Below are 13,416 nucleotides of genomic sequence, written 5' to 3'. Positions count from 1 at the left end.
TATCTATGACTGATAATATTTCCAGTACACCACAAATCAGTAAGCCAAAATCACCTATACATGTGGAGACGTCTCATCCTAATGGTTCATTAGCTGGTGGCTGCTTAGCTATTATCAAATTGTTTCAAAAACATTCATTCACCTTAGAAACTGCCAGATTCAATCAATTTGATATACCAATGGTCCCTGAGAAAGCCGAAAGCTATGAATGAAATACGTACAGAGTTGAGATCTGTTAAAGCAGCATGCAGCACAGAGTAGTGGGAGGATGCTGGCTGCCAACTACAGTCCTACAGCCCTGGAGTAACACTGTGCCTCCACTACTTAGTGAGACACGTAGACTTAGTCACTTAACCTCTCTAGAGCCTTATTTGCCTCATCTACAAAATGGAGACAGCATTATGCTGCAGTCGTTTCAAGAATTAGAAACCAGAGAATAAAAAACACTAATGCAATACCGGACACAAAGATCGACAAAAGCCATCTACCATTACTGTTTAACTTGGGGCATTATCTATTTCACATGGAATAGTGGAAACCTTGATTTTTGCAGTTGGGTATCCTGGAATCCTGTATTTGGCTTGTACTAGTTATGTGACTTTAGGTAAGCTACTTAATCATTATGATTACAAAAAAGAGAAATCACGGGGCGCCTGGGTGGCTCAGTCGGTAAAGAATCGACTTCGGCTCAGGTCATGATCTTGTGGTTGGTTCTTAAGTTCGAGCCGCACGTTGAGCCCCACGTCGGGCTCTGTGCTGATAGCTTGGAGCCTGGAGCCTGCTTCAGATTCTGTGTCTCCTCCTCTCTCTCTCAAAAATAAATGAACATTAAAAAAATTTTTAAAAGAGAGAGAAATTGTATCACCTACCATGTAAGATGGTTCTGAAAACTAAATGATATGTATAGAAATGTAAAGAACCACTGGTGCATAGTCAGCTCTCCATAACTGACACCAGTTAAATACAGCCATACTATCTCTTTATCCCTTATAGCAAAGGCCCTTCCACAGACATAAGCTTAAGTTACATCTACATATTGTACATTTTAAATAAGCAATTGTAAAAAGAGTAATCATGTAATGTCAAAAAATACAACTAAAATAACAAGAGACTTGGAATTCTTGGTGTAATCAAATCTCATTAGGATTTGTTTACACAAATAACAGAGTGGCCTTAGAAAATCACAAGATCCCAGAGTCTTAACTGGTTTGTCTAAAAATAAGAGGGTGAACTGGAATCTTTTCCAACCCTAAAACTGTAAATTATTTACCCAGAGATTTGATCTCATTCTCACCAATTCCACAAGTCACCAGAAATCTCAGACACCATGAAGACTGCATATTGTTAAACATAAAACTGTTCTTTTTATAAATAAGAAAAAAAGGCACAAAAGTACAATGACTTTGCCCAACTTAAATTCTGTACTGCCACCACCTAATTTCTAAGTCCTGCCTCTCAGAGCCTGACATACAGGGGCCTATACAGGCTCTAGACATATTGTTTTAGAGTACATCTGCAGATCACAAGAACAACTGAATTCTTCTTCTTTTTTTTAATATTTTTTAAAACATTTATTTTTGAGAGAGAGAGCACAAACAGGAGAGGGACAGAGAGAAAAGGGAACAGATGATCCCAAGCGGGCTCCACGCTGACAGCAGAGAGCCCGATGCAGGGCTCAAACTCACAAACCACGAGATCATGACCTGAGCCAAAATTGGAAGCTTAAACAAATGAGCCATCCAGGTGTCCCAAGAATAACTGAATTCTTCTACAGACGAATGCAGATAAAATATTTCTTTTCTTCAAGACTGTTTCATTCTCCCTTTCTGTTGAGAAGCAAGGGTTTCCATTTTTCAGCTCACCAATGGTTTAACCATGAGCTTATGGCACCCAAGCACAGGATAATCAATCCTCTAAATGAAAGCTAACAAGAACAGCTATCATTACCAGGGTGATGTCAGGAAAGCCCCTATGAAAACAATACAGATGCGGTCAAACCTGGGAACACAAGGCAGAGAAACAGCTATATAAAACTCCAGGAATGGTACAATTAAAAAAAAAAAAGTCCCTTTAATCCTAATACTGCAAAAATGACATTTTGCACTATCTGGAATTCAGCAATGCTCCCCAGTACCTGCAGCAGGCTTTAACTATAGCCATAGCCACTGAAAACTAAGAAAGGATAACATAAACAAGTGAAAACCATCAAAGAGGAGGAAAAGAAAAAAATGTATAAAATTGTAAAAATCCTCCCTTGTCCCGTTTCTTTTTGAACTAAGTGAAATGTAAGTATCAGAACTACCATAAGAAAAAGGAACAAATTCATTAAGGTTAGAAGTGTTTCTCATATATACAAATACGCAAAGTATTTACTGATAAAATGATAAAGTGTTCTGAGTTGTCTTATCATATCACTTACTCATGCTTGTAACAGTTGACCTGTAAATGCTCAAAACTATAAACATTTCATCAGATTCAACAGCAATTGGACACTACTATTTACTTATATTTTGGAGAAAAAACTCTCTACCTTGAAATAATCCAGAGAGGAAAACCCTGGCAGAGATCTCTATCAGACTCCATAAGAAAAGCAACAAATATGTTAAAAGGAATAGGTGAAAAGCAGCTTTAAATCCATCTCCAGAATCTGTACGTCATTTTTACAGCTCCAAGTATGCCACCTGCCTCCCAAACACGTTCATTATTTGCTATCTACATTAAAATATCAGAAAGATAACTAAGAAATAAGAAATCCAATTAAATATTTCATTTTGTAAAATCTCCCTTTAGGGACTATAATCCATACAGATCTTGGAGAAAATTAATATTTTCCTAAGAAGTCATCAATATTTTAAAACTTAATTTTGTGACTTTGTTGATCAATGTGTTTAACATACTACTTTTCCCTTTTAAAATTAAAGAGGAAAAAGATTGATGGCAATGGAAGCAAGCACCCTAACTATATCATTAGAAATAAAGGAGACAGATTCTTTGGCAGAATCTTTATCATTAACTTGTTTACTTGGTATTAATATGAAAAGCCCAAGAAGCCAAGAAGTTTTCTTGACATTACTCTCAGTGGTGCAATGGTGGTGGGATACAGGGAAAGGGGCACTCTCACTCACTGCTACTGGAACACAATTCACAGTGGCAGGTAGGAAACATGTGCCTGGCATATACCAATCCTGAAAAAGGGGTAAGACAACAAGGGCTCTACAAAATTGTGAGATAAACATCCAACAAATAGGTGTTCCAAACCTTTCTGTGCACCTACTTATATTTCCCAAGAAGTCTCTTAAAGGTCAAAATTAGAGCAGGGTAAAAGGAATCACTAAGACCTCCACCTACCACCATGAAAATACTTGAAAATGTCTTTGATTTTTTAAAAAATTTTTGTTACTGAGTGTGTAATACATACGAGGCACTATACTAGGTGGTAGAGATTTAAATACAGCTTTTGAAATCGCTGTTACCTTTAAGGAGGTCACGCATTCTGATGAAGAAGAAAGGCCAGAAAACTGATAAGTACAGTTGTTTTTGATAAGGGCTATTAATATGGAATCTGAAATGTTATCCAATAAATTGTAAAGGGGTCACAAGTCAGGGGAAAAGAGTTGGCTCTTCAACTGAAGAAATAAGGGTGGGAAGAAGGGCAGTCCAGCCAGAAGAACAGGAATAGCACTTACAAAGGCAGGCAGACAAGGGAGGAATGTATGTTGAAAGAAATGCAAATAAAATGGCTGGGCTCCATGGGGGAGAGCATGGCAGGAAGGCACAAATGAGGCTGGAGTGGTAAGCAAACACCACATCACAGAGGCTCTCTATGCCTTGGGATTTTGCCAACCACTGCCAGCACACTCCAATCTCTACCTGAAAAGTCCAAGTGAACTGCAAGAAAAAAGTGGTCCAAAGAATTCCAGCCACTCCCTTTCCCTATTAAAAAATGCAGTGCTACAGCAGAGTAATTACGGCAGCAGCGGCAAAATCAAGTAGGGAAGGAACCCACATCCATCCACTAGAAACAGCCTCTACCTAAAAATACAGAAGCACACATCTACACAATTCCTGCTGTTCTGTATGTATGAACACAATGGATACATCCTGTGACTTTTATAAACACGGAATGCAACTATTTCATTCCTATATCCAAAAGGGTTGTATAGTCAATGCAACATCAATAATCTTTAACCTTCGTTAGCCAGTGGACTTAAAATGAGTTAAAAACAACTCTTGAGGAGTATATCCACATGACATACTGGTCTTCAAAGATACTTGAGGCCAGAGACCACACCTTATTTAATTCTGACCCCCTACCTTTCTCCTTCCACCACCATCAAACACTTTGCTTTAGACACAGAAGGCGTCCAGTAAATATTTATTGTATTATGCAATAATACCATTCATTTGTAACACAGCTAAATAAAATTTGGAATGCAGAAAGCGTTTATATACTGGGTTTGGGAACTTCATAAGCAAGGATAATAACAGTGTTTGTACAGGACTCTCTGGTTTATGAAAACTTACATATACACTCTGTCTTTCAATTCTCAAATTTACCCAATAGACTAGGCATTCCTTTCCACCCAGTAGACAGAGGAAACAGAAGCTAAGAAATTAAGTGATGTGCCCAAGGTCACATAGCTGGTGACAGAACAAAGACTCTGAAACTCAGGTCTCCTCACTCATTAACTACTACTGTTTCCATGACAACCTTTAGTCAATAAAAAAAATTGTATACACACACACACACACACACACACACACACGACATACTTGCCAAGCAATATACTAACATTCTGAGAAATAAAACAGTGAACAAACACTATGAAACTTACAGTCCAGAAGGGGGGAAGGGGACCTTAACTAATAATTTAAATAATCACAAGTATGCAAAGACAACCAAGGGACCTAACCTTCTTAGAGAGTACAATGAGATAAATATAGGAACCACTGCAATGGGATGGGATTTTACTGGGGGGAGGGGGGTGTCTAATGTGCAAGTAGGAATTATAGCCAAGAAGCAGGGTATGGGGATGAATGGACAGAAAATTACTAGGAGGAAATATCAGGGTTAGGAGGGTTCTGGCTAAACCGACCTAAGGGGATTCTTGCTGAAGACAGGCCAGGACGATCAAACATCACCTGAGGGACAGTGGAGGATAAGGAAGCTAAATCAGATATTGAGGCTGCAGGAAGGGGGTGTCTGGTTAAACTGACCAAGCAAGGTTCTTGCTAAAACTAGACTTTAAGGAAGTGCACAGATGAGCCTAGGAGAAGGTTCAAGAGCCTAAGTTTGGTCAAGAATAGAAACTGTCAGGGCCTCACAGATTCTCTTAAGAGCAGAGGTAGTATTATAGTGAATCCGAAGGATTTTTCTTCTTTACCTTATTTTGAATCATTTAACGCAATATACAGGCATTATCCACTTACTATTATTATCCAAAGCTTCTTAAACTTGAATGTGCTTTTCACCTAGGGAATCTTAAAATGCATTCTAATTCAAGGCTTCGGGCCTGAAATCTTGCATTTCTAACATGCTCCTAGGTGATACCAAAGCTCCACACTTTAAGGGTACAAAGCAGACTTATCAAGAATTATAATTTTATTGAGGTTTGGGTCTCGCGGGGGGGGGGGGGGGGGGGGGGTGTCTTCTGTCTTCTGTCACCAAAGAGCCAACAGCAGCCTTTCTTCCCAATGGTAATACAAAATGATAGTGGTACTTTTTTTCTAAATATTGAATGGCATTAAAAAAAAAAAAAAAAAGGTATGGGCACCTGGGTGGCTCAGTCAGTTGAGCATCTGACTTCAGCTCAGGTCATGATCTCACGGCTTGTGGGTTCGAGCCCCACGTCAGGCTCTGTGCTGACAGCTCAGGGCCTAGAGCCTGCTTTGGATTCTGTGTGTGTCTCTCTCTCTGCTCCTCCCCTGCTCACACTCTGTCTCTCTCTCAAAAATAAAATAAAAGATTTAAAAAAAAAAATTTAAAAAAAAGGTAAAGGTATCTCTAGAACCTACAGTTATCACTAAACAATGTAGTCCCAACACCCAAACTATGTTCCCACTTAAGCAAAAGCTAAAATCAATACCTCTCAATTGAGGTACATTTTGGTTCCCAAATGTTTAGCAACTTGTAACTGTACTTTTTGGATAGTTGGCTGTAACTAGTTTGGAAAAAAAAAAAAGAAAGAAAGAAAGAAACAAAACTTTCATTTTGGTTCTTGATGTTTGTCATTTCCCAAATTACAAACTGACAAGGTTGGGGAGCACCTGGGTGGCTCAGTCAGTTAAATGTCTGACTCTTGGTTTCAGCTCAGGTCATGATCTCACAGTTTCATGAGTTCGAGCCCCACATTTGGCTCTGCACTGGCAGCATGGAGCCTGCTAAGGATTCTCTCCCTCTCCCTCTCTCTCTGCCCCTCTCCTGCTCATGCTGTCTCTTTCTCTCTCAAAATAAATAAATAAACTTAAAAAAGAAATTAAAAAAAAAAACCCTCCAGCAATTGCACTACTAGGTATTTATCCAGAGGATGCAGATATGCTGTTTCAAAGGGGCATATGCACCCCAATGTTTATAGCAGCACTACTGACAATACCCAAAGTATGGAAAGAGCCCAAATGTCCATCAACTGATGAATCGATAAAGAAGATATGGTATATATACATATGCAATGGAATATTACTCGGCAATCAAAAAGAATGAAACTTGCCATTGGCAACAATATAGATGGAACTGGAGTGTATTACGCTAAGCGAAATAAGTCAGAAAAAGACAAACATATGACTTTACTCATATGTGGAATTTAAGATACAAAACAGACAAACATAAGGGAAGGGAAGCAAAAATAATATAAAAACAGGGAGGGGACAAAATATAAGAGACTTAAGTACAGGGAACAAACTGAGGGTTGCTGGAAGGGTTTGGGGTGGGGAGATGGGCTAAATGGGCAAGGGGCATCAAGGAAGACATTTGTTCAGAAGAGCACTGGGTGTTATATGTAGGGGATGAATCACTGGATTCTACTTCTGAAATCATCATTGCACTATATGGTAACTAACTTGAATGTAAGTTTTAAAAAATTAAAAAAAAATAACTGAGAAGTTGGGGTGCTTGGCTGGCTCAGTCAGTACAGTAAGCAACTCCTGATTTCAGGGTTGGGAGTTGCAGCCCCATGTTGAGGGCAGAGTTACTTAAAAACAAACAAACAAAAAAAAAACCTGACAAAGTCGGTGAAGGATCGATTAAAGAATTAAATAGGCTGACTGATTAAGACCCCTTTGGGAGTTAACCATAGGCTAGAGACATAAGCATCAGTCCTCAAAACAATGCTATGTTCCAGTTGAGAGAACTCAGTTTTGACAAATCAGTTTGTTGTTCACGGATTCAAAAGTGAAATTTCTAAGAGTTGAAAACAAAAGGGCCAGCTAAATATTTGGCAGGATGTGGGGAAGAGTTAGGAAGAATGGAACAAGGCATATGTGAGTAAAAACTATAACCACAGGGAGTTTTTAAACAAAAAGCTATTTCAGTAGTTAAATCTAATGCTACAGGGCACTAATTAATAAACAGACTCTCTACAGAGCAGAAAGGCCATGCTGCTGCTCATCTGCCTGAAACATGATCTAGGCACCAAGATACTGGAAAATGTGCCATAAAAGGTTTTTACTTCTATTGCTTCCACTTAACTATTCCATATTTACAGTGAGTATTAAGTATTTTAAGTTATTCCATCACCTATTTCTACAAAGAAACATACACAAAAAATATTCCTCTAATAGCCAATACTACCACTATTGAACTATTCCCATCAAATTTCAATTTGAGAACAAAAGGATTTAGGCTGAAAGAGAAAATAGTAGCAATAAAAGAAAATCCAACCTTTCCTTTATAAATAGTAATTATAAGGCTACTTGGCTATGAGGTAAACTATTACCCAAATATTTGCTTACCTTCAATCAAACCCCTGCTTTTAAGCTCTAACTGCAGAAAATCGTAGTACTGATACATGTGATTAGAAACCTACAGAAATTGGCTAGGATTTAAGTAATCAGAAATGATGAAGATGCTTACAAAAAATAATAACAGCTACCAGCAGTCATAACACTGCTGAGTTATTGATAATGAACTGCTGCACTTAACTACAATTTATTGAGCTAGGCTTTTTCCATTCGGTATCTCTAATCCTCCCAACATGTCTGAGGTATTGATCCTAAACACAGGATTCATAGGGAAAAAATTAGATTACTGTCACACTCACACCATACCCAGTGGAGTCTGAGACTGCCTTCAACCATGATATGGTGGAAGCAGGGGCCCACACATGCTCAGATGACATGCGGAGGCCCAAGCCACAAGAAGGGTGGCCAGGAAGAGTTGGGTTAGGAGAATGGCTATACACAGCGGTTTGAGCAAATACGTATGTTGGGGATTATGGGAGCCTAGTTTCTCACTAACAAAGAAGGAAGTGAAAAATATGTAAAGGGAGAAGGCTAGAAGGAACCCTGTGCTACTTGGCTCAACATTGCAGGTATTAGAGTTAATGTACTCAATATACACAGATAGAAAAAAATATATGCACATGTAAACGTGTGTGGATATGTTAGTTTCTAGCACAGTCCAATGAGAAGGTCTGGGAGCAGCAACACATCTGAACCAACAAGCATATCTATCACCCACATTCTGTTTTCTAAATACTATTTTTCAATGAACAGAACCTACACCTTTAGAGAAATAACCATTTCCAGGGCCAGGGCAGAGAAAGTGTAGGATAAACCTGGAACATTTGGTTGTGCCAGAAAGTTAGGTAGTGCTCACAAAAAGACAGAGACAAGTCAAAGGGACACAAAAGCCAGCCTGAATAGGACTCCCACTAGCCAAAACTGAAACAATATGATTCTTGATTTACGCTCAGTTCATGATCTCATGGTTCATGAGATCGAGCCCCATGTCAGGCTCTGCACTACCAGTGCGGAGCCTGCTTGGGATTCTCTTTCCCCCCACCCCCACTCTCTGACTCAAAAATAAATACATAAGCTTAAAATTTAAAACAAAAAACAAAGATGGATCTGGGGAAGGGGGCAGGGAGAAAAAAGAGAAGGAAGACAGAGATGGACACATAAACACAGCTATAACCCTGGGTCTCCTTTCCTAAATTTCTATCCTTACATTGAAGTTACTTCACATAATGCTTAATAAAAATTTCCTTCCTGTCTCTATCTATCTCTTTGTTTCTGCCTATACAGAAACAGATCTGGTTTATACTCATTCACATCCCTAAACCACCTTTCCTACAGACTTCCATTTTAAAGTTAACTACAAGTGTTTGTTTCAACTCTGTTTCAACCAAGTAGCCCTACATTAGGAAATAAGGCCTAAGTCTTTTTCAAGTTAAATATTTCTGTAAAATTTCACTGGTCAGAAGAGACTAGCAATTCCAAAATGCAAGAAATATAGAGAATACTCAGTATTTTCAGTGAACACACTTTGAGTGAACGTTAAGAGCTCTGATCCTAAATTTCCCTGAATTTTATATGCATAAAATGCCAAGAGAGGAAAAACCCTAAGAGGGCTGTATTTTGATTTAACCCATGCCAATAATCAGGCCAATAACCTAAAGTTGGTGATTTTGCCACTTTACCAAAAAGAGGTTGAGTAAGCTATGTTACTTATAGATCTCATCTAGCTCCAAGATTCTACAGCTTTTCGGACAAACCTGAAAATGGACAATTCACAAGCAAATTCATGTCTCTATGACGTTTCCTCTGACTGAAATCTTCCACTTCCCCTTCCCCTTTCAGAAAACCCTTGTTATATATTCCATCACTTCTTTCACAAAGCTTTCTTCCAGCCCAAATCGGACAAATTGCTCCATATTCTTTAGACCCCCATGTACTGCATCTATTACAGATGACGATTTATAAGCCATCGATCACTCTGGAGTCCCACATTGTCCACAATGCTTAGCATACAGCAGGTGCTGACAATGTTTAAAGATTTGAGTCTATTAAGTTAAATTAGGTTCCTGTGAAGTTTCTCTATGTATCAGTTGGGAATTTAGCTTATTAAAGATACCCAAAGGCCAGTCTGCAGCACACCCAAAGCTTTGTCCCAATCTTATCTACACATGCTGTACAAATTTATTCTGTGCATCTGCACAAAAGCTACAAAAGGTATCACTGCTGCTGATTATCTGGACACCCTTTGGGTATTACCTAATCTACCTCATCTCCCCATCCCAAAACCTCTTTACCCTGCTTTACTTTGTTTCCTGGCACTTATGTCCTCCTACCATGTGGTATAATTTACTGATATTCAGTGTTTATGGTCACTTACCAAAACATAAACTGAACTAATACAGGAATCTTTTACTGTTTTGTTCATAAATGATACCCAGTGCCTACATCAGTGCCTGGCACGATAAATTATTTTTTTAAACAATAATTCTTTCCTTCTGTCTTAAAGCCCTCGGGAATTATGAGTCAGCATCCTCATTAACTAACATATCTCACATTGCCCTTACTTCCTCAGCTACAACCATTTACATTAGCCTTCCAAGTAAGCTTCTAAGAACTAGAGAAAAATGTGTGTATACACACACACACACTTTTTTTTTTTTTTTAAGTAGGCTCTATGCCCAGCATGGAGCCCAACGTGGGCTTGAACTCTCAACCCTGAGATCAAGACCTGAGTTGAGATCAAGAGTCAGAGGCTTAGCCAACTGAGCCACCCAGATGCCCAGAAAATACTTATATTTAACTCCTAAACAGCAACTCTTAATTTCTCTGATCAACTCCTGGTGGAGAAATAATATTCAGGAAGCTATACCAAATAACATATAGATGAAATAACCAAAACTTTGTTCTTTCATTTCTGAGAATAATTATTTATATCTATGAGATCTTCAATTTAGCGTTGGAACTACTAGTGGACAAAAACCAAAACCAAAAGTGTTGGATTAACTTTTTTGGATTGTCAAACACAATCCAATGTTGGGAATATATTAACTGCTACATGAGACCTGACTGAAAAATTGTACCCCAAATAGTACAAACCCTCTAATGTGCCATATATTTACATACATCAGTTATGGCAAGACTTTTCTTATGTAACTAATATGCTTCAGAAAAAATAAACTTATCCACTTCATTTCTGTAACTATTACATACTGAGCATTGTATAAATAGGATACTATTCTAGGTGTATTCAGAAAATACCACCAAAATTTTCTCCATCCCTAGTTTCAGCCAAATATGGTTTTTCCCTGCCTCAACCAATTTAGCTCAGAGTTCCAAGAGACACAAGTCCATTAGCAGCAGTTACAGACATCATCTACATTGCTATTTTGAAGACAGCTTTTAATTCTTGAAGAAATCAAACATCAGCAGTGTAAAAATACACTCAAGATGAGAAGCTTCAAGCTGAGATACCTGGAAATCTCGTTTCAAGCTAACATGGGAAACAAGGACTTTCATGAAGTCCCCCAATCCTCCTATCACTACCTACATGACAAACTCAAAATCAACTTCCAGGATGAGCCTAAGGAAGAGATTTCACAAACTCACATGTGTTAGGCAGGATGACACAAGCCAGGCCTCCTGTGTACATGAGAAATGTTAGCAAGCTGGCCTGCCAGTTAGCCTTCTGTGGTCACTCAGTTTTGCCTGAACACTCGAAAAAGAATTAATATTCTACATAGGGGCCTGTGAAAATAAGGGTTAATTAAATTCTCAGGATCCAGGTGCCAATGTGATGACTAAAAATTACAGGTGGGGAAAGAAGAGAATGGGAACAGAACTGCTATTGCTACTGTTGTGAAGAAAAATACTATTCTGTCCACAACAGTAAAGGAGTATACGATGTTAGTTTCAACCTCCAAGTTTTTATTAGCTTTCTAACCACAGATCAAACAAAAGTGAATCACAACGAAGCCTTCAAACGCGGAATTCCAAGGGTGTTCAGACGACCTGGGGCTGTCTGCTGCCTCCATACCCCCATCTGGCCATCCCATCTTTCTGTCCATCCCCCCAAACTCTTCTGCAATAAAGGTAAATGAAATAGCGACCAGCACTAAATGTGACGTTAAGTTGGCATTTACAAATGATCTGCAAAATAACTCCCCAGCGGACCTAATCAACCCAGAGCACACTCCCGGACTGCTTGGTGGCTGTCTAAAAAGATAAAGCCCGTACTTTTCTGGGGAGCATACTGGGAGGAAGGGCACCTCGGTGAACCAAGTAGCTGCTCCACACTCCAAGACCCTGGGCTGTCACCTGGGAATCCTGATCCTAAAGCCGCCTCATTAAGGATGTGTTACATCCACAGGACTTGTTACTCCAACTTTCCACTCCTAAAACCTAAGAGGGAAGTTAAAAGGGTGCTGGGGTGACAGGGAAAAGTACAACGCCCGATCTTGTGTGCTTGGAATCCAGAAAAAAGCAATGGGCAAGCGAAACGGAGAAAGACCACCCGGCACGCGACGCATAAAGGTCATGCGGAGGAGTGGGAGGTATCTATGCAGAGCGTGCAAACCAACAAACCCAAGAGTGGAACGAAGGGAAAGATGCGGAGATGGAGAATGCAGACCCAGGCACCGGGGTGTGTCGGGACTCGGGGTCCGGGGAGAAAGAGCCTCTGTGGGGGCTGGAGGACTCCAAGCGAGCTTGAAGCGGGTTGGGGAGGCGACGGCCGTCAGGCAGCGCCAGCGCACCAGAAGGGCTACCGGAGACCTGCTCAGTGGGAACGCCTAGCCCGGGCAGCTCGGGGCAAGGCGAGCTGGGGCCCGCGGCCCTGGTCGACCGAACAAAGCCGGCGCGCGCGGGGCCTGGCTACTCACAACAAGAAGCTCATGTCTGCCGCGGCGTGGGCTGGGGGCTTTGCGGTTTCTAGGCCTCCGGGCGGCGGCGGCGGCGGTGGCGGCGGCCAGGGATGAAGAGGGAAGGAGAGAAGAAGAGGAGAGGAGGAGGAAGGGAAGCGCCAGCTGTTCGACGGCCCCAACTTGTTCGGCTTTGCTAGTTCCAACGGCAGGCGGAGGGGGCGGAAGTGGGAAGCGCACGGCTTGAATCACTCACTGGGAGGGGAAGGGAAAGAAGGCGGGGAAAGGGCCACACGCCTGCTCTCCGAAGAACAGCCGCCGTGACTGCTGAGCTGCTTGTCGCGCCTCCCCCTCCTCGGATTCCTCTTCTTCCTCCTCCCCCTACTCCTAGTCTCCAGTCCCTCACCGCCCTCACCCCGCGAACTCTCGCGAGAGCGGCGGGCGCCGACCCTCCCTCTCCCACTGTGGCCCCGGGTCCCTCAAGTTCTGGACATCTTTGCAGCCCCGGACCACCCCCAGCGAGTGCACTGGGGCCACCAGATTGGTCAAGGACTGTCCACCTAGTTGCGGGTCGTGGAAAAGCGCTCCGAACTGCTTAGCTGGGTTT

General features: G+C 40.9%; 1 protein-coding gene across 1 annotated transcript in view; it reads right to left on the bottom strand.

Annotated features, from left to right (window-relative positions):
• Positions 1 to 13,059, bottom strand: part of MOB1B (MOB kinase activator 1B) — a 51,920-nt gene extending 38,861 nt beyond the window's left edge. Inside the window, exon 1 of the mRNA XM_049630603.1 lies at positions 12,831 to 13,059. Coding sequence (XP_049486560.1) covers positions 12,831 to 12,844 — 14 coding nt within the window. The 5' untranslated portion in view covers positions 12,845 to 13,059. The remainder of the gene's footprint in view (positions 1 to 12,830) is intronic.
• Between the last annotated feature and the right edge of the window lie 357 nt (positions 13,060 to 13,416).

The sequence above is a fragment of the Panthera uncia genome, chromosome B1 (assembly GCF_023721935.1).
Source record: "Panthera uncia isolate 11264 chromosome B1, Puncia_PCG_1.0, whole genome shotgun sequence".
NCBI lineage: Eukaryota > Metazoa > Chordata > Mammalia > Carnivora > Felidae > Panthera > Panthera uncia.
The sequence above is the reverse complement of the archived record's forward strand: the minus strand, read 5'-3'. Positions and strand labels throughout refer to the sequence as shown.